The 22,547-nt window shown below is 42.1% G+C and overlaps 1 protein-coding gene across 1 annotated transcript in view; it reads left to right on the plus strand.

Annotated features, from left to right (window-relative positions):
• rbm44 (RNA binding motif protein 44) overlaps positions 1–22,547 on the plus strand; it is an 86,665-nt gene that overhangs the window by 20,007 nt on the left and 44,111 nt on the right. Inside the window, exon 4 of the mRNA XM_052011646.1 lies at positions 15,896–15,975. Coding sequence (XP_051867606.1) covers positions 15,896–15,975 — 80 coding nt within the window. The remainder of the gene's footprint in view (positions 1–15,895; positions 15,976–22,547) is intronic.

Consider the following 22,547-nt stretch of genomic DNA (forward strand, 5'->3'; position numbering starts at 1 on the left):
TTCTTTACTAAGAGCTTTCTTGCAAAATCTCAGTAGAAGTAGAGGTGATAAAAAATAATAGATGGGGTGAAAACTAATTAGGAGAAAGAACTAGAAGGGCTGGCTGTGCTTAAAATAAACATTACCAGGTCCAGGTGGGATGCATCCAAGGTTGCTAAAAGAATTGGAGAAAGGATGTGCAGAAGGGCTTGCTGTAATCATCCAGTCCTCCCTGGGCATAGGAGAGATGCCAGAGACTTGAGAAGCAGTAAATATAACATCACTGTCCAATGATGTTTGTAAAGGCATACTGGCCAACCATACTGGTCACTGGATGATTACAGCAAGCCCTTCTGCATATTCCTTCTCCAATTCTTTTGGCAACCAGTTTAATCTTGGGTATGGCAAAGCTTTCAGAAACAAAAGGAAAATATTTGTTTGATGAATCATTTGTGTCGGGTATTGGTTTATCATATTATTTTGGGGGTGACGGTGGCAGAGATCCAAATGAGTGATGTTTTGGACCATTACAAATAGCTGAAGCAATAATCTAGCAATTATGTGTACCCGACAGCAAACTTGACTTTTTCAGTCACTTGGAGAACGTTGAGGAGGTAAAGGAGAGGTAGCACAGATTTATTAAAGGCAAGTCATGTTTGAGTAATTTGATTGAAATTTTTGAGCTAATGGGAAGCTGCTGAAGGCAGAGCAGTAGATGTTATCTACATGGATTATCAAAAGGGAGTTGGTAAAACCTATTACATAAGACTGTTTATCAAAATTCAAGCCCATGGAATTAAAAAAAACACTAACAGAATCAATGGTAAATTGGCTTAAAAGCAGAGATCAGAGAGGAGCGGTAAATATTTTTCAGACTGGTGAATGGTACATAATGGTTTGTCCAGGGAACAGTGTCAGACCACTAAAGTTTTATATATATCTATGCTAGTGACTTAGTCATGGGTATAAAGAATAAACTTTCCAAATCTACAAATGACATACAGCTTGGAGATGTGGGAAATGATGAGAAGAATAGTAATAGACTGCATGAAGACATGGGCTGGCTGAATGAGCAGTGGAGAACAGATGCAACAGTTTCTTCTCATCCCTGTCCTGAGTGGGCTAACCATTTATTTACAGACTGTGAAACCTAACACAGTGGAGTGTGAAGTAATGCACTTGAGCAGAAAGAATGAGGAGAAATGTATACTTAAATGACATTGTTCCAAAGGATGTGCAGGAACAGAGGGACCTGGGTATGCACTTGGTATAAATCCTTGAAAGTGAAGGGCAACCTGAGAGAGTGGTTAATAAAGCATGTAGCATCCCATTCTTCAAAAGTAGAGATAGGTAGTACAAAACCAGGGAAGTTATTATTGGACATGTGTAATTGGACATCAGTTAGAACAGAACTTGGATTTTTGTCCCAGTTCTGGTCACTACATTTAGAAACCATGTGACGGTCTTAGTTGAAATCCCACATTCCCAGAACCATTTTAGCAAATCTTTTTCCATCCTCTAAGTCTAAACTAGAAAGCCTTCATTATCTTTGGAGAATAAAGGTTGAGAAGAGACTAGATATGTTCAAGCTTATTATTAGTTTAGATAGGGTAGATAAAAGGAAGCTATTTTCATTATCAAATTTTTCAAAATCTGTGGACAAGATGCACAAAAGGACGTGAAGGAAAAACTTGCTCACAAAGTTGTTACAATCTAGAATTTATTGCCTGTAAGAGTGATGAAAACCAATCCAATCAGTCCCTTCAGAAGCAAATTGAGTAGCAATTGATGCAATAATTTGGGGAAAGAACGAGAATGGAACTATTGCTCCCTCTGGTGCTGAACCAATCCTATGGTTCTAATCTGTTCTTCCTGATGCAAGGCAGGTGCCAGAGGTCAGGAAACTCACAAATGTAACCTTTTGGTTTGAAAGAAGTGTAAAGATATGCTTGGCAACTATAGGCAGTCAATGTAGTCTCTATTGTGAAGAATGTGTAGAAATAATAAAAGAGAAAAATATTAATAGGCTCTTGAAAAATGTGGCATTAATGGTGGAGAGGCAGTTCGGATTTAAGCAAATCATGTTTGAGTAGCATGAAATATTTTGATGAGGTAACAGAAGGTTGACTAAAGGTGTTGCAGTAGTTTATATGGATTTTCAGAAGGAGTTGGGCAAAAGACTGGTTAATGGAATTAAAAGTAAATACAGCACAGAAATGGGCCGTTTGGCTCACTGAGTTCTCGCCAACTATCGTAACTATTTACACTAGTCCAATGTTAATCCTATTTTCTGTTCTCCCTATGTTCCCATCAACTCCCCCATATTCTACCACTCACCTACACACAAGGGGCAATTCACAATGGCTAATTAACCTACCAATCTGCAGGCTCATAGGGTGTTGGAGGAAATTGGAACACTGGGGAAAACTTGCACAGTAACGAGGAGAACATGTAAACTCCAGACAGACAGCACCAGAGGTCAGGACTAAACCCAAGTTGTTAGAGCTATGAGATGGCAGCTATGCTTACTGGGCCAATGTGCTGCCGTAAGAAGACAAAAGTGAACAAAAAATTGGACAGGAAATTTTAATCAGTATTCTCTAGATATTCCCCTACATTTACGGTCTTTATCGGCTCTGGTTCATTCCCAATTTCTAGTTCCAATAGTGAATATTCCCTTGTTGAGTTTTTCCACACGGATTTAAAAAGAAGTCTCCTAACTATTGTGGGAACGTTGACCCTAAGCTCATTTGCATACCACTTCATAATGTCTGGGTAGTTGAAATTCCCATAATTATTCTTTTATTTTACTCATTTTACTAATTTTATTCCACTATTAGGTGGTTTGTACATTGTGCCCATTAGTGTGATTGATCTTTCATTCTTTTTTCTTTAGCCATGCAGATTAATTTTGATCTTCATTATAAGTTGTCTCCTTTATTCTACTGCCATTGTTCTTCCTGCTCCATTTCTCCCCACTCCCCCCCCCCCCCCCCCCCCCCCAAAAATCACCTGGATCTCTTCTAAGTGTTATAAGTGCAATAATTTCTAGGCCTGATTTATCTGAAGCATGTCTCAGTAATTTCCATTGTCTCATATCTTCTAATGCATGATTGCCCCACCTCCCTGTCTTGTATCAGAAACAATATGCATCACTATAGAAACAGTTCATCTAATTTTTAACAGCATTTTCTTTCAGTTACCATCTTAGTTTCCCATTCTGTAACTGAAATTGCTCCTTTGTCTTTAATTACTTTGTTATTTCCTATGCTCACATTTCTTGTAGATTCCTTTTTTCTCTTCCCCCCCCCCGCCCCATCTCCCACTCGCTATTTGACCTTACTGCTTTAAAGCCTCTATGTGCTTGCTGATGAATCATAAAGTAATCCAATACCGTCTTAGAGAATATTATTGTCTTGATGCAGCCAGGAAAGACTCAGTTCAATGTGCTAGTTGTATTTCATGTTTTTTTTGGGAAAGCTAGATCTTCTACTTTCTGGGACATTGCTGTGATGCACGGTTGATGGATGTTGTGCAGAAAATTGCTATCTTAGACCTTTTTATTTCAAAGCAATATTTTTATTACTTTAGTGGGCTGGAAATTCATTCCCTGAACTCTGGGGGAGAAAATTGGAATTGTGCTGATTTTAAAAAGTAGCATGACCTGAATTAGATCATTTTTGTGCATATTTCTGCATGTCTTATCTTCCAACAGGGAATTTGTTCTCTCATTTCTCAGTTGGATCTATCTTCTCCCTCATGCTTTGTATGTGGCATAAAACTTGCCCCATATAACATCAACAGCAGTGCAACACACAATTTATCTGCAGCGAATTTTTCAACTTTGCTGTTGTGAAAAAGTCACAAGTTTTCATTTACTCTCACAACAAGCAGTTCTAGTCATCTGTTTCTCCTGAAGCTGTGCTGTTTAAAGAGCCAAACACTGAAACTCCATTCTTTGCCCTCTAAGCTCTGCTGTGACACCTGTGGCCTTGCATATGAAATTTGACCATTGTTCCAGTGGATGTAACAGTTATAGTCACGCTCAGCATCATATACATTCCGGGTGGCTGCTGCTAATCTCTGCCAGATTTCAGTGAGCAGTAATGTTCACTGCTGCATTATAGCAGTCACCCAAACTTCATACTCAAATTGAGAAGATTTCAGCTAATTTACCTTTAGTTACAGGAGCAGGCAATGTGTGAATGAATTTTCATTGCTGACTTCCTTAAAGTACAGGTGTTCGTAGACTACATTTGCATCCTTAAAGAGACCCATTGGAAAGATTGCCAGGCTATTGCCCTAAAGGCTCTCTGGCACCCATATACAAAGAATATAGCACCTGTGGAAACTGCTTTTCACCAGCCTTTTCAGTTCTCTGATAGGGAGCACTTTGAAGCTTCAGCCCTCGTTCCATCCCCCAACTCCAACCTAACAACCTAGAAAATAGCAACATTGTCTCTGACTGAAATAAGGTTACTTTTATTGTGGTTTGGCCCCTTAGGAGTTGTCTATGCACCGACAGTTGACAAAACTTGCCAACACGTCAATGGAGAACAATGCTGAAACCAACAAAAGTGACTTTAGCACAGCTGTATTTGGGGAAACCTAATAATACTGTTTCTTTTGATCTGCAATTGAAGTTCTCCCTCTTGAAGGGAATTTCTCAAACATTGTTACAGTGCTGTGCAATGCAGTTTTAATATCAGAATGCAATTTTGGAGTAGTTTCCAGCCTAGTATTTATATTTTCCAGTGCCTTGTCTGTCAGATCATGTGCTTGAGTTTTGAGGCAAAATACTTATTTTCAAGTGCCTCTACAGTGAATGAAAGCATGTGTTAAACCCTTGCTCTTTTCCTTGTAGAAGTGGCTCTTTTGGGAGGCTCTGTATCTGATCAACAATGCCATTGGCTCTTACACTATGGAACCTTTCCAGCTTACAGTAAAGTTTCAATAATCTGACGTGCTAGAGACCTTGGTAGCGCTAGATTGGCAGATTTCCTGGATAACTGGATGTTATTCCTATTAGTACCTCAACACTCTCTTAATTCACTTTTTATTTAGAAATTGCACAGTATGATAATTTTTTCTGCGATCCAGGTAAATTGAAGGGAATGTGGGAACCAGGGACCCAGTGAGTGAAAAGGAAGGGTGGGAACCACGACCACAACTGTGGAAAGGGAGGGTGGGAACTGGGGCCCAAGTAAGTGGAAAGGGAGTATAGGAACTAGGATCCTGGTGAGTTAAAGGGAGTATGGGAATCGGGAACCCAGTGTGTTAGAAGGAATGTGGGAACTAGGGTCCCGCACTCCCTTTCTATTAACTGGGGCCCCAGTTCCTGTGCTCCCTCAAACACACCAGAGCTCCGGTTCCTGTGCTCCCTTTCCATTCACCCAGGTACCCAACATACAAGAAGAGAATCCTGGAGTGAATGACTCCAGGGTACTTTCTGTTCTAGAGTCATCCAGTTGCCTCACGGACTCAGCATTTTGTGGTCAGCCACAATCGCTACAGGCTTTTGAAACTTTCTAGTGGGCAATTTTGGAAACACTAGAATCCTTCCTGATCAGACGGAATGAATCTTGCCTGTTGCAGTAATCCCTAGCCACACCTTGTCTGCTATGTTTGAAGTAGAATGTTGGCAGGTGTTGAGTGTAAGGCCCATTCTCTCGTGCTTCATAGAGCAAGTCAGTAGTGGTCTGGAGCAGTAAACATGATGTTGGAGGAACTCAATGGGTCAGGTGGCATCTGTGGAGGGAAATGGGCAGTCAACATTTTGGTCAAGACCCTTCATCTGGACTGAAAGATAGAGGGGAGATGGCCAATATAAAAAGGTGAAGTGAAGGAATGGAGCAAGAGCTAGCAAGCAATAAATGGATCCAGTTGAAGAGGGTTTAGAGGCTCCACTCACCCCTCTTCACCTGGATCCACCTATCGCTTGCTAGTTCTTGCCCCATCCCTTCCCTTCACTGAAATGTTGACTGTCCCTTTCCCTCGATAGATGGTCCCTGACTCTCTAAGTTCCTCCAGCATCTTGTTCCAGATTCCTTCCTCTGAAGTCTCTTGTGTCTCCAGTAGTAGCTTTGAGCTCAGCCTCCAAGCATATAGAATCAGAGCACAGAAACAGGCACTTCGACCCAACTTGCCCATGCTGACCAAGGTGGCTACCTGAGCTAGTCCCATTTGCCAGCGCTTGACCCATATCCTTATAAACCTTTTCTATACATGTCTTTTAAATGTTATTATTATACCTCCCTCTAACACTTCCTCTGGCAGCTTATTCCATGTACATACCACCCTCTGTGGAAAAAGTTGCCCCTCAGGCTTCTATTAAAATATAAATATGTAAACAAGCGCAAACATTGCCCTGACGCAGAACCTCATTTAGAAAATGTTACATCCCAACTCATGCCTGAGAATCCTTGGGTCCTGACAATTTGAAAAAGAGTATTTGGAATGATGTTGAAAACCTCAAGTCTATGTATTGGGAGCTTACAGAAGACCAGCATCAACAGCAGAAGGAACACATCACCTCGCAAATCCCAGCAACCACATCAGGTATCTTCTCCATGTATGAAAGAGACTATAGTTCACATAAGCTACTTCAGAACTCTCAAAACTAGAGTGAAACAGAGTCATCTTCTCCTGAGGGACTGCCTAAGAAGAAGATGAAAATGTTGGCAACCTTCTGATGTATTCATCCCTCTGAACCTCTGCATGTCTTTTATTCCTTTGCAGCAGCTCAGCAATTTCTCATATTTTCCCTGTTTACTCCATCTACTTTACTTCTGAATTTTAAAAATTATTTTTCTTTTCCTTTTGACTTAAGCTTGCTTAATTTATAATTATTGATCTTGTATTGCTAATAAGATAGTTGAAAATGTATTTTCCCTCCGTTATTGGCCTGGATTTTGCAGTTATGATGACTTTGAACCTCTGATTTTGTTATCATTTCACTGATACCAATAGTAATTTCCGGAGTCTCCACGTGTGGAAATCTAGTGATTTTTTTTCAGCTGTTATTAGCCCTTGCATATGGAAATATTTGAAGTCACTGCAATGATAACTTCAATGTTTTACTTGCCATTCTTGCTATAAAAACCATTGAAAACCATTAAATCTTGTTGGCTAAAGTACAGCTGTATATTTTTTTAAGCAAACTAAGCCAACACAGCTAAACATCTCTGGCCCCAAGGAAGAAATTCGTGTAGCCCAATTCCCTCAAAATAATTTCAAAAGTCCATGAAAATTAATTCATTTTTGTGATTAATGTTAGTTTAGTTTTTATTTTAATTTTGTATTGAGGTGTATTCTGCTCTCTGTAAAAAAAAATGTTTTAAAAAGGTAATACAACCCCAATTTTTAAAAATCAGTGGTGAGAGAAAGATGTAGTATCAGACTGCTTAGAGAAGTGAAAGATCAAACATGAGTCAGCATGAATTCATGAAAGCGAAATCATGCTTGACAAATCTGGAAATTTTGGGGATGTAATCAGCAGAATAGATGGAGGAAAACCAGTGGATGGATGTATTTGAATTTTCAGATGGCTTTTGATAAGGTCCACATAAGTGATCATCATACAAAATAAAGGCACAGGGATTGGGGATGAGGTGCACGTATGTATAGAGAACAGGTTGGCTGACAGGAGACCAAGAGTGGGAATAAATGGGTCTTTTTCAAAGAGATGGGCAATGACTACTTAAGTACCACTGAGATCAGTACTGGAAGCCCTGGAACTCACGATATGTTAATCATTGAATGAGGAAATTAAATGTATTAAATCCACATCTGCAAATGATACAAAGTTGGGTGGGAGGTTGATCCTTGAGGAGGATGCAGAAAGGTTCCAGTTTGATTGGGACAGGTTGAGGAAGTGGTCAGATACATGGCAGATGCAGTATAATCTGGATAAATGTGAGGTTATCCCCTTTGGCGGCATTAACAGGAAGGTAGATTATTATCTGAATGGTGACACATTAGGAAAGGTAGAGGTGCAACGAGGCCTAGTTCCCCTTGTGCTTCAGTTTCTTAAGGCAAGCATGCAGGTGCTAAGTAGGCAATTGGTATACTGCCCTTCATAATGAGAGGATTAGATTATAGGACCATGGATGTCTTGCTGCAATTGTGCAGGGCCTTGGTGAGATCGTGCCTTGAGAATTTGTGTGCATTTTTTTTGTCTCCTTATTGGAGGAAGGAGACATTTGTCATGAAGGGAATTCAACAAAGCTTCACCAGACTGATTCCTGGGATGGCAGAATTGATGTATGAAAAGCAATTGGGTAAATTAAGCTTGTATTTGCTAGAATGAGGGGAACTCCAATAAGTGAACCAAATTCAAAAAGCACTGGACAGATTAGATGCAGGAAAGATGTTGACAATGGTGTAGGTGACCAGGACCAGGCATCACAGTCTAAGGAAAAAAGAGAAGCCATTTAAATCTAAGATGAGGAGAAATTTCTTCTCCCAGAATTCTCTACCACAGAGAGCAGTTGAAGCCAAATTAGCAAATGTATTCTGGAAGAAATTAGTTATTGTTCTTGGGGCTAGAGGAATCAAAGGATGTGGTGCACTGAATTTGAATAATTGGCCATGATGATATTGAGTGGTAGAGTAGATTTGGAGGGCCAATTGGCCTACTTCTGGTCCTATTTCTATGTTTCTATTTTTCTCTTCCCACCATCCAGGGGTCCAACAGACTGCTTCCTGGTGAGGCAGTGATTTACTTGTAATGAACCAGAGGTGATTAGAAAGCTTAAGGTGAAGGGACCCTTAGGAGGCAATGATCACAACATGATTGAGTTCATTTTGAAATTTGAGAAGGAGAAGCCGAAATCCGATGTGTCGGTATTTCAGTGGAGTAAAAGAAATTACAGTGGCATGAGAGAGGAACTGGCCAAAGTTGACTGGAAATGGACACTAGCGGGAAGGACGGCAGAGCAGAAATGGCTGGAATTTCTGCTAGAAGTGAGGAAAGTACAAGACAGATATATTCTGAAGAAGAAGAAATTTTCAAATGGAAAAAGGACACAACCGTGGCTGACAAGAGAAGTCAAAGCCAAAGTAAAAGCAAAGGAGAGGGCATACAAGGAAGCAAAAATTAGTGGGAAGATAGAGGATTGGGAAGCTTTTAAAAACTTACGAAAGACAACTAAGAAGGTCATTAGGAAGGAAAAGATGAACTATGAAAGGAGGCTTGCAAATAATATCAAAGAGGATACTAAAAGCTTTTTCAAGTATATAAAGAGTAAAAGACAGGCGAGAGTAGATATAGGACCGATAGAAAATGATGCTGAAGAAATTGTAATGGGAGACAAGGAGATGGCAGAGGAAGTGAATGAGTATTTTGCATCAGTCTTCACTGAGGAAGACATCAGCAGTATACCGGACAGTCAAGGGTATCAAGGAAGAGAAGTGTGTGCAGTCACAATTACAACAGAGAAGGTACTCAGGAAGCTGAATGGTCTAAGGGTAGATAAATCTCCCAGACCAGATGGAATGCACCCTTGTGTTCTGAAGGAAGTAGCTGTAGAGATTGCGGATGCTTTAATAATAATCTTTCAAGAATCAATAGATTCTGGCATGGTTCTGGAGGACTGGAAAATTGCAAATGTCACTCCACTATTTAAGAAGGGTGCGAGGCAGCAAAAAGGAAATTATAGACCTGTTAGCCTGACACTGGTGGTTGGGAAGTTGTTGGAGTCGATTGTCAAGGATGAAGTTACGGAGTACCTGGAGGCACATGACAAGATAGGCCAAATTCAGCATAGTTTCCTTAAAGGAAAATCCTGCCTGACAAACCTATTGCAATTTTTTATGAGGAAATTACAAGCAGGCTAGATAAAGGAGATGCAGTTGATGTTTTGTATATGGATTTTAAGAAGGCCTTTGATAAGGGTTTCATTTTCGGGTCGTTTCGGTGGACTTCGGAGCAGCTAAGTTTTTTTTTCTCTAATGGGGAATAGCAGGGCAAGACTGTGCAGGCACGTGACATAAGCGGTTAGCGCGCGGGCAGTTTAAAAAGCAAACCGCCATATCCAGCAGGCAACGTTGGAGTGGGTAGCAGAGTGAGAGGGAGCAGAGTGATTGGGCTTTGGCTCAATGGGCTTAGACAGTAACGGGGTGAGGCAAGGTAGGTGATTTGAGAAAAGGAAGCAGAATGAGTACGGTTTTCTGTGCTGGAGTCTTCCAGCTCGATGACATTCGTATGGTAAGAGAGAATGAGGAGGTGATAGGCAAGTGGTTACACCAGGGCGACGGGAGTCGGGCAGGTGGGTCACATTCAGGAGGGGGAAGGGGAATAGTCAGGTACTAGAGAGTACCCCTGTGGCTGTACCCCTTGACAATAAGTACTCCTGCTTGAGTACTGTTGGGGGAGACAGCCTACCTGGGGGAAGCAACAGTGGCAGTGCCTCTGGCACAGAGTCTGGCCCTGTGGCTCAGAAGGGTAAGGAAGGAGAGAGGAGGGCAGTAGTGATAGGGGACTCAATAGTTAGGGGGGCAGACAGGCGATTCTGTGGATGCAGGAAGGAAACTCGAATGGTAGTTTGCCTCCCAGGTGCCAAGGTCCGGGATGTTTCAGATCGCGTCCAAGATATCCTGCAGAGGGAGGGAGAACAGCCAGAGGTCGTGGTACATATTGGTACCAACGACATAGACAGGAAAAGGGAAGAAGTCCTGAAAAAAGACTATAGGGAGTTAGGAAGGAAGTTGAGAAGCAGGACCGCACAGGCAGTAATTTCAGGATTACTGCCTGTGCCATGCGACAGTGAGTTTAGGAATAGAATGAGGTGGAGGTTAAATGCGTGGCAGATGGATTGGAGTGAGGGGCAGGGATTCAGATTTCTGGATCATTAGGGCCTCTTTTGGGGCAGGTATGACCTATACAAAAAGGGTGGGTTGCACTTGAATCCCAAGGGGACCAATATCTTGGTGGGGAGATTTACTAAGGCTACTGGGGAGAGTTTAAACTAGAATTGTTGGGGGGTGGGATACAAACTGGAGAGACTGGGGAAGAGGTGTTTGGCTCTCAAATAGAGAAAGCTTGTAGTCGGTACGAGACGGAGTATAGGCAGGTGATAGAGAAAGGACGTGCTCAGACAGACTGTTTGAAATGTGTCTATTTTAACGCAAGGAGTATAGTGAACAAGGTGGATGAGCTTAGAGCTTTGATAAATACTTGGAGCTACGATGTGGTGGCCGTTACAGAGACTTGGATGGCTCAGGGACAGGAATGGTTACTTCAAGTGCCAGGTTTTAGATGTTTCAGAAAGGACAGGGAGGGAGGCAAGAGAGGTGGGGGAGTGGTACTGTTGATCAGAGATAGTGTCGCGGCTACAGAAAAGGTGGACGTCATGGAGGGACTGTCTATGGAGTCTCTGTGGGTGGAAGTTAGGAACAGGAAGGGGTCAATAACTTTACTGGGTGTTTTTCATAGACTGCCCAATAGTAACAGGGATATCGAGGAGTAGATAGGGAAGCAGATCCTAGAAAGGTGTGATAATGACAGAGTTGTGATGGGAGATGTTAATTTCCCAAATATCGATTGGCATCTCCATACAGTGAGGGGTTTAGATGGGATGGAGTTTGTTAAGTGTGTTCAGGAAGGATTCTTGTAGATAAGTAGATAAGCCTACAAGCGGAGAGGCTGTGCTTGATTTGGTATTTGGAAATGAACCTGGTCAGGTGTCAGATCTCTCAGTGGGAGAGCATTTTGGAGATAGTAATCATAATTCTATCTCCTTTACGATAGCATTGGAGAGAGATAGGAACAGACAGACTAGAAAGGCGTTTAGTTGGAGTAAAGGGAATTATGAGGCTCTCAGGCAGGAAATTGGAAACTTAAATTGGGAACAAATGTTCTCAGGGAAAAGTATGGAAGAAATGTGGCAAATATTCAGGGGATGTTGTGTGGAGTTCTGCATCGGCATGTTCCAATGAGACAGGGAAGTTACAATAGGATACAAGAACCGTGGTGTACAAAGGCTATAATAAATCTAGTCAAAAGGAAAAGAAAAGCTTACCAAAGGTTCAGAGAGCTATGTAATGTTAGAGATCTGGAAGAGTATAAGGCTAACAGGAAGGAGCTTAAGAAAGAAATTAGGAGAGCCAGAAGGGGCCATGAGAAGGTCTTGGTGGGCAGGATTAAGGAAAACCCCAAGGCATTCTACAAGTATGTGAAGAGTAAGAGGATAAGACATGAAAGAATAGGACCTATCAAGTGTAACAGTGGGAAAGTGTGTATGGATCCGGAGGAAATAGCAGACGTACTTAATGAATACGTTACATCAGTATTCACTATGGAAAAGGATCTTAGTGATTGTAGTGATGACTTGCAGCAGACAGAAAAGCATGAGCATGTAGATATAAAGAAAGAGGATGTGCTGGAGCTTTTGGAAAGCATCAAGTTGGATAAGTCACCAGGACCAGATGAGATGGACCAGATGAGATGTACCCCAGGCTGCTGTGGGAGGCGAGGGAGGAGATTGCATAGCCTCTGACGATGATCTTTGCATCATCAATGGAGACAGGAGAGGTTCCAGAGGATTGCAGATGTTGTTCCCTTATTCAAGAAAGGGAGTAGAGATAGCCCAGGATATTATAGACCAGTGAGTCTTACTTCAGTGGTTGGTAAGCTGATGGAGAAGATCCTGAGAGGCAGGATTTATGAACATTTGGAGAGGTATAATATGATTAGGAATAGTCAGCATGGCTTTCTCAAGGGCAGGTCCTGCCTTACGAGCCTGATTGAATTATTTGAGGATGTGACTAAACACATCGATGAAGGGAGAGTAGTAGATGTAGTGTACGTGGATTTCAGCAAGGCATTTGATGAGGTACCCCATGCAAGGCTTATTGAGAAAGTAAGGAGGCATGGGATCCAAGGGGACATCACATTGTGGATCCAGAACTGGCTGACCCACAGAAGGCAAAGAGTGGTTATTGAAGGGTCGTATTCTGCATGGACATCGTTGACCAGTGGTGTACCTCAGGGACCTGTTCTGGGACCCTTACTCTTTGTGATTTTTATAAACGACCTGGATGAGGAAGTGGAGGGATGGGTTAGTAAGTTTGCTGATGACACAAAGGTTGGTGTTGTGGATAGTATGGAGGGCTGTCAGAGGTTACAGCGGGACATAGATAGGATGCAGAGTTGGGCTGAGAAGTGGCAGATGCAGTTCAACCCAGATGAGTGTGAAGTGGTTCATTTTGGTAGGTCAAATATGATGGCAGAGCATAGTCTTAATGGTAGGACTCTTGGCAGTGTGGAGGATCAGAGGGATCTTGGGGTCCGAGTCCATAGGACGCTCAAAGTGGCTGTACAGGTTGACTCTGTGGTTAAGAAGGCATATGGTGTATTGTCCTTCATCAACCATGGAATTGAATTTAGGAGCCGAGAGGTAATGCTGCAGCTATATAGGACCCTGGTCAGACCCCACTTGGAGTACTGTGCTCAGTTCTGGTCACCTCACTACAGGAAGCATGTGGAAGCCATAGAAAGGGCGCAGAGGATATTTACAAGGATGCTGCCTGGATTGTGGATCATGCCTTATGAAAGCAGGTTGAGGGAACTCGGCCTTTTCTCCTTGGAGCGACGGAGGATGGGGGCAGATCTGATAAAGGTATATAAGATGATGAGAGGCATTGATCGGGTAGATAGTCAGAGGCTTTTCCCCAGGGCTGAAATGGTGGCCACAAGAGGGCATAGGTTTAAGGTGCTGGGGAGTAGGTATAGAGGAGATGTCAGGGGTAAGTTTTTTTACTCAGAGAGTGGTGAGTGTGTGGAATGGGCTGCCAGCAACAGTGGTGGAAGCGGATACAATAGGATCTTTTAAGAGACTTTTGGATAGGTACATGGAGCTGAGTAAAATAGAGGGCTATGGGTCTCTAAGGTAGAGACATGTTCGGTACAGCTTTGTGGGCCGAAGGACCTGAATTGTGCTGTAAGTTTTCTATGTTTCTATGAGGCTGCTAAACAAGATAAGAGCCCATGGAATTACAGGAAAGTTACGAGCATGAATAGAGCATTGGCTGATTGGCAGGAAACAGAGTGGGAATAAAGGGATCCCATTCTGGTTGGCTGCCGGTTAACAGTGATGTTCCGCAGGGGTCCGAGTTGGGGCCACTTCTTTTTACGTTGTATATCAAAGATTTGGATTATTGGAATAAATGGCTTTGTGGCTAAGTTTGCCGATGATACAAAGACAGGTAGTGTTGAGGAAATGGAAAGTCTGCAGAGAGACTTGGATAGAGGAGGAGAATGGGCAAAGAAATGGCAAATGAAGTAATCTTGTAAAGTGTATGGTCATGCACTTTGGTAGAAGAAATAAATGGGCAGACTATTATTTAAATGGGGAGAAAATTCAAAATTTAGAGATGCAAAGGGACTTGGGAGTCCTAAAAGTTAATCTCCAGGTTGAGTCAGTGGTGATGCAGGCGAATGCAATGTTGGCATTCATTTCTCGAGGAATAGAATATAAGAGCAGGGATGTGATGTTGAGGCTCTATAAGGCATTGGTAAGACCTCTCTTGGAGTACTGTGTGCAGTTTTTGGCTCCTTATTTAAGAAAGGATGTGCTGACGTTGGAGAGGGTTCAGAGAAGATTCACTACAATGATTCCAGGAATGAGAGGGTTAACATAGGAGGAATGTTTGACAGCTCTTGGGCTGTACTCCTTGGAGTTCAGAAGATTGAGGAGGGACCTCATAGAAACATCTTGAATGTTAAAGGGCCTGGACAGAGTAGATGTGGCAGAGTTGTTTCCCATGGTAGGGGAGTCTAGTACAAGAGGGCATGACTTCAGGATTGAAGGGTGCCCATTCAGAACAGAGATGCGGAGAAATTTCCTTAGCCAGAGAGTGGTGAATGTGTGGAATTTGTTGCCATGGGCGGTTGTGGAAGCAAAGTCGTTGGTTGCATTTAAGGCAAAGATTGATAGGTACCTGTGTAGCTGGGACATCAAAGGTTATGGTGAGAAGGTGGGAGAGTGGGTCCAAATGGGAGAATGGATCAGCTCATGATAGAATGGCAGAGCAGACTCGATGGGCCAAATGGCCGACTTCTGCTCATTTGTCTTATGGTCTTACTGTTTCCAAGTTAGTGTCCTGCATTTGGTGCTCATGATGTGGTCTCCCCTACATTGCAGAAACCAAAGGCAGATCGGGTGATGACTGAGTGACACCTCAGTTCCATATGATAGAATGCCCCTGAGTTTTCTATTGCCTGTCACTTGGATTTTGCATCCCACTCATGTTTGTCTTTAGTCTCTTATACTGTTCCAATGAAGCCAATCTTAAAGTCAAGGAATAGCATTTGACCATCTAACTAGGCATGTTACAGTCTTCAGAACTCAACATTGAATTCAACAATTCTGATAACCATCCTTTCCAATTTGTATCAGATCCTGCCAGTTATGATAAAAGGTCATCCCCTTAATGTTAATTCTCTATTTTTCTCTCTACAGATTGGCCTGGCCTGGATATCGCTAACATTTTTTCCAAATTTCTAGCAACTGCTGTGTTCTGTGTCTTATAGGCCTAGCATTGCTTTGTTTCTCTTTCCTTTGTCTTAATCTCATTTACCAGTTTACTTCCCTTCATCTTCCTGTAAAGATGGGGATATTCCTAGGGCTGCAGGTAAGGCTAGAACGTTTACCATCATCCCAACACTACATTCCATTCCTTTGACTTACTCTAAGATACAGTACTTTTACTGCTACATTCTGTAATAGCTTTAATAAGCCATTATTCCAGATTCTTTCCATGCATTATCTATTGTAGTCTACCACCAGTTTATATTTCCCAGACATATTCTTTTCTGTTAGTCTAACCATTTTCTATTTATCTATGTCAAGCAAAAACATTTGATACAACAGATACAATTTTGGTTACAGTAAGCATTCAAATATTATACTTGCAGGAAATGGACAATAACAGATGCAAAACCAAATTGAAGAAAGTTCTTGGTGAACTTGAAAAGCTGAAGAAAATGTGTAAAAGGTATTTTAGATCCAATTATCTATAAATTAATCCATTAGTCTCTATTGATAAAGTCTTTGACCTGAAACTTTAACCCTTTCTCTTTCCACAAATTATCCTAATCTGCTGAGTATTTACTTGTATTTTCTGTTTGTATTTCAGATTTTCAGTACATAGGCATTTTTGATTTTCATAAACTAATCCAGGGTTTGTATGCCTTCCAGTCAAAAGCACACTCTAAGGTATAAAGGAACAAACCAAGTTAGGCAAAATCAGATTTATTGAACAACATGAATACTGTTAGAAACATTTAATTACTCTGGTTGAACACAATGCATCTTATTTCCTTTATTCAACTAAATTACGAACATTGTGCTAAACTTGTAGGGTCCCTAGTCTTTCTAGCACATACAGTGTACCCCCACATTACAGCAGTTTGGGTAATGTAAATTTACCCTTATGGAATTCACAAAGGACTACCAAAAAAATGAGATATGGAATAAAAATTAACTCTTGGGGAATTTATGTGGGGGTGGGGGGGTAGAGGAGAAAATAAACACAAAATGTATACAGGCGACTCCTGCATTGTGGCTGTTCAGGTAACAGATGATGGTAAATGTTCAGGCCCTCAGAGAACTCACAAATCGCTACCCAAAAATTTGAATGAAATTCACTTTCACAGAATTTATGTGGAAAAAAAAAATCATTTTTTTCAACTTGCATTTCTTGATATATGTGCAGGTGACACGGCTCCTCATTACAGAAATATAAAGATGTGGCCCATTTTCTGGGAGTGTAACCCCTCACCACCCCCCAACCACCTTAATGCTGTGGGGTTGACTGCAAGGAGAAATAAACTAGTTTACCAAGGACAGCGAATGCAGGCTGGTGGTTCACAGTGGGAAGCCACGCAAGGGATTTGCTTTGGAAACTGACAAGGCAATCTTTTCAATTGTTTTCTATCAAACGATGCAACATCTATTTCTAGTCAATTAAAACAACAACCCTTTCTCTTCTCCCTGCAATACAATGAGAATTCCCTTGCCTATAGACTTTACACCCATGAGGACATTACTGTTGAGAGAAAGTTCTCTGGTAGGAACGCATCTCATTATGACATGGGATTTGGGGGAAGGGGGATTCGTTATGGAAAATCACTATACAGATGGTTTTCTAAGATCGCAGCCCCTCCGTAATGCAGGGGTACACTGTATTATGATTGCTTGAATCCAGAAGACTGGATAGAGGTTGTGGTTACATTGCTTTTGTCAGAAAAATATTCTGTTTGACAACCCTTCCAGGAGACCAGTTAGCACAAAATATTTAGGATATTGCCCTTGCATTTTCATGAACTGTCATTCAAAATCGATAAAGATGAATTGGGCAAAATATCTCTTCAGTGTTGTATCTTAGAGTTGTAAGTAAAATCCAGTTAGGAGGAAGGTGGTAGCATACATAAGGTGTAGGCAGCAAGGATCAGATAGGGCTCATGAGGAATATAGGGTAGCAAGGAAGGAACTTAAGAAGGGGCTGAGGAGAGCAAGAAGGGGACATGAAAAGGCCTTGGCGAGTAGGGTTAAGGAAAATCCCAAGGCATTTTTCAGTTATGTGAAGAGCAGAAGGATGACAAGAGTAAAGGTAGGACCGATTAAAGACAAAGAAATGGAAGATGTGCCTGGAAGCTGTGGAAGTGGGTGAGGTCCTCAATGAATACTTCTCTTCAGTATTCACCAAGGAGAGGGGCCTTGATGAGGATGACGCTGAGGACAGTGTTGGTAAGATTAATGTTCTAGAGCATGTTGACATCAAGAGAGAGGATGTGTTGGAGCTGTTAGACAGATATTAGGACAGATAAGTCCCCAGGGCCTGACAGAATGTTCCCCAGGCTGCTCCGCGAAGCGAGGGAGGAGATTGCTGAACCGTTAGCTAGGATCTTTGAGTCCTCATTGTCCACAGGAATGGTATCGGAACATTGGAGGGTGGCAAATGTTGTCCCCTTATTCAAAAAAGGTAGTAGGGACAGTCCAGGGAATTACAGACCAGTAAGCCTTACGCCTATGGTGGGCACGCTGTTGGAAAGAATTCTTAGAGATAGCATCTATGGGCATTTAGAGAATCATGGTCTGATCAGGGACAGCCAGCATGGCTTTGTGAAGGGAAGATCATGTCTCACAAGCCTGATAGTGTTCTTTGAGGAGGTGACCAGGCAGATTGATGAGGGTAGTGCAGTAGATGTGGTCTACATGGATCTTAGTAAAGCATTTGACAAAGTTCCACATGGTAGGCTTCTTCAGAAGGTCAGAGAGCATGGGATCCAGGGAAGCTTGGCCCTGTGGATTCAAAATTGGCTTGCTTGTAGAAAGCAGAGGGTTGTGGTGGAGGGAGTGCATTCGGATTGGAGGGCTGTGACTAGCGGTGTCCTGCAGGGATCAGTTCTGGGACCTCTGCTTTTCATGATTTTTATTAATGACTTGGATGAGGGGGTGGAAGGGTGGGTTAGCAAGTTTGCAGACGGCACAAAGGTTGGTGGTGGTGTGGATAGTGTGGAGTATTGTCGAAGATTGCAGAGGGACATTGATAGGATGCAGAGCTGGGCTGACAAGTGGCAAATGGAGTTCAGTCCGGAGAAGTGTGAGGTGGTACCCTTTGGAAGGACAAACTTCAAGGTGGAGTACAGAGTTAGTGGCAGGATTCTAGGTAGTGTGGAGGGATCTGGGGGTTCATATCCACAGATCCCTGAAAGTTGCCTCACAGGTGTAGTTAAGAAAGCTTATGGGATGTTAGCATTCATAAGTCGTGGGATTGAGTTTAAGAGCCGCGTCGTAATGATGCAGCTCTACAAAACTCTGGTTAGACCACACTTAAACAGTTCTGGTCGCCTCATTATAGGAAGGATGTGGAAGTGTTGGAAAGGGTGCAGAGGAGATTTACCAGGTTGCTGCCTGGTTTAGAGAGTATGCATTTTGAGGAGAGACTAAGGGAGCTAGGGCTTTACTCTTTGGAGAGAAGGAGGATGAGGGGAGACGTGATAGAGGTATACAAAATATTAAGAGGAATAGATAGAGTAGACAGCCAGCACCTCTTTCCCAGGGCACCAATGCTCAATACAAGAGGGCATGGCTTTAAAGTCATTGGTGGGAAGTTCAAGGGAGATATCAAAGGGAGGTTTTTTTTACCCAGAGGGTGGTTAGGGCATGGAATGTGCTGCCTGGGGCGGTGGTGGAGACAGGTACATTGGTCAAATTCAAGAGATTGCTAGATAAGCATATGGAGGAATTTAAAATAGAGGGATATGTGGGAGGAAGGGGTTAGATAGTCTTAGGTAAGGTTTAAAGGTCGGCACAACATTGTGGGCCGAAGGGCTTGTATGTATTGTGCTGTACTGTTCTATGATTCTATGGAAATGTTTTTGAAACGTGTATGAATTTCCAAGTTGATGAATGCCTCCAACATGATTTTGCATTGTTAGTGATTTTGCCATGAGAACATGGATGATGCTGCTACCTTTAGCACTGGATGTTAGTGGTTAGGTATTTATTGAACATGTGGAAAAGACTTTTGGCATTCACTTAATTAATGCTGTATCCTCCAATTGCTTGTTAGTGGCATGGATTTTCACAGATGCAGCTAAGGCTGCTGGCAATGACACTTTCTTGGACCATCCCTTTCCCTTCATTCCCTTGATGGCTATTCAGCATATAGATCTATAGATATTAACGAGGCCTCCACAACTGGCTTGGGTAAGGAATGAATTTGGTACACCCAGTACCAGCATTCCTAGAAATGCATAGCTGACCTCATGAGTACATGGACATGCAGATAGTAAGTAAGTGAATAACAAGGATGTGGTGTATAAGAAATGTCAACAGACTTCCTTAACTTGAGTGGAAAAAGTTTTTTTTAAGTAAACGTAATAACATTTTGAATGGATGATTCTTTCATCAATTGCTTACATTTTTTATATGAAAAAATGCAAAAGTGTTCACTAAGTATATTCCATAGGAACAGACAATATGAACTCTGGAGTAGGCCTTTCAAGCCCTCGTGCCTAATCTGCCATTCAGTAATATCATGGTTGAAGTTTCATGTCAGTGCCACTTTCCTGCACTAACCCTATATCCCTTCATTCCCTATAAATATGTTGATCTCTGTCTTAAATAGACTCTGCAACTGAACCTCCACAACCATCTTGGGTAGAGAATTCCAAACCTTCACTGTCACAGATTCAAAGAGTTAAACTCTTTGGAGTTAACAGCATGGAAACAGGCCCTTCAACCCAACTCATCCCAAGGTGCCTATCTATGCTAATCCCATTTGCCTGCATTTAGCCCATATCCCTCTAAACTTCTCCAATCCACGTACCTGACCAAATGTATTTTAAATATTGTAATTGTACCTGCTCAACCACCTCCTCTGGCAGCTCATTCCATATATGCACCACCTTCTGTGTGAAAATCTTGCCCCTCTGATGCCCTTTAAATATTTCCCCTCTCACCTTAAACCTATGCCCTCTAGTTTTTGACTCCCCTACTCTAGGAAGAAGGCTGTGACTATGCCCCTCAATTTTATAAAACTCTGGGGCAGTGAGGGTTACCCCTCAGCCTCCAGGGTAACCAGTCCCAACCTATCCATTTTCCTTTATAACTCAAGCCATCAAATCCAGACAACATTCCTGTGAATCTTTTCTGAACCCTCGAGCTTAATAGCATATTTCCTGTAGCATGGCAACCAGAGCTGCACACATTACTCTAAAGTGTGGCCTAACCAATGATTTGTACGACTGTAACATACTGTTCCAACTCTTATCGTCATGCCTCAGCTAATGAACGCAAGCATACTACATGCCTTCTTCACCACTGTCTACCTGTGTCAGCACTTTCAGGAAACTATGTTCTTGTACCCTTAGTTCTCGCAATTCAATGACACTTTCCAAAGTCCTGTATTGTGCATATCCTGACCTGGTTTAACTTCCCAAAATGCATAACTGTGCACTTGTCTGAGTTTAAATTCTATCAGCCATTCCCTTGTCCACTTTCCCAGTTGATCTAGATCCTGTTGTGACCTTAGACGACCTTCAATATCACTAATTTTGGTGTCATTTGTAGACTTGCTAATCATGCCACCACCATTATCTTCCAAATCTTTAATATATGTGACAGACAATAAAGGACCCAGGACTAAATCCTGTGGCACACCACTGATTATAGGTCTCCAGTGTGAAAGCCAACCCTCCACTACCACCCTCTGCCTCCTACCACCAACCCAATTTGCTATGAAGCCCTGGATCTCATGTTCTCTAACCTTCTGGAACAACCTACCATATGGGACCTTGTCAAAGGTCTTGCTAAAGTCCATGTAGATAACATCCACTGCCCTGCCTTCATCAATCTTTTTGGTCAGCTGTTCAAAAATCTTAATCAAATTTGTGAGACGTGATTCAATGAACAAAGCCCTGCTAACTCCCTAGTCAGTTTTTGCCTTTCCAAAAGCAAATAAATCCTGTCCCTCAGAATCCCTTCCAGTAACTTTCCCTTTATTGATGCAAGGCTCACTGGCCTGCAGTTCCCTGACTTGTCTTTGCAGCCCTTAAATAAAGGCACAACATTAGCCACCCTCCAGTCATGGCTAATGAAGATACAAAAATCCCTGCCAGGGACTCAGCTATTTTTCCTTTGCTTCCCACGATGTCCTAGGATACACTTGGTCAGGCCCCAGGAATTTATCCAACGTAATGCATTTCAGCACCGCCAATACCACCTCCTTTGTTATGTCGATATTGCTTCATGATATCACTGTTCTCTTCCTTGAACTCACCAGCTTCCATGTCCTTCTCCACAGTAAATGCAGACAAGAAGTATTCATTTAAGACCTCGCTCATCTCCTGCATCTGCACACATAGAGAACCACATTAATCCTAAGGGGACCTACTCTCTCAGTAGTTACCCCTTTGCTTGTAATGTACTTGTAGAATCTTTTAGGATTTTCCTTTACCTTATCTGCCAGGTATATCTCATGCCCCCTTTCTGCTCTCTTTTTTATACAGAAAGTGGCTGATATCTGGAACTCACTGCCAGAGGAGATACTGGAATTGGATATAATTACTAAATAGGCAAGACATAGAAGGATACAGACCTAATGCTGACAAATGAGATTAATGTAGATGGACAAAACGGTTGACATGCACGTGGTGGGCTGAAGGGCCTGATTCTGTGCTATACAACTGCATGTTTCTATAACTTGACCTCTCATCCTTATAGACTTTAGAGTTTAGATCAAGTCTTGTACACAATACTCTGCTCAGTGCCCTATAGAAATGGATTAATATGCAGTGAGCAAAATTTGTAAGGCTGGGAGAAATGGTCTGGCAGTGGAACTAGTGAGTTGTTTTGGTAGAGAGCCTGTGTGGACATACTGGGTTGAGTGGCCTCCTGAGCTGCAACCATTCTGAATCCATTACAATTAGAGCAAGATATCTCTAAATGACCACCTAGGTTCTTTTGCCCATTGTTCACCTTTTTCCATTTCCTCCCCTTTATCTAGATTCATTCCCCTTTCTCAGCTGGTTCTATCTACCCATGCACCTAGGTTTCTTC

This window comes from Pristis pectinata, chromosome 1 (genome assembly GCF_009764475.1).
Source record: "Pristis pectinata isolate sPriPec2 chromosome 1, sPriPec2.1.pri, whole genome shotgun sequence".
Lineage (NCBI taxonomy): Eukaryota > Metazoa > Chordata > Chondrichthyes > Rhinopristiformes > Pristidae > Pristis > Pristis pectinata.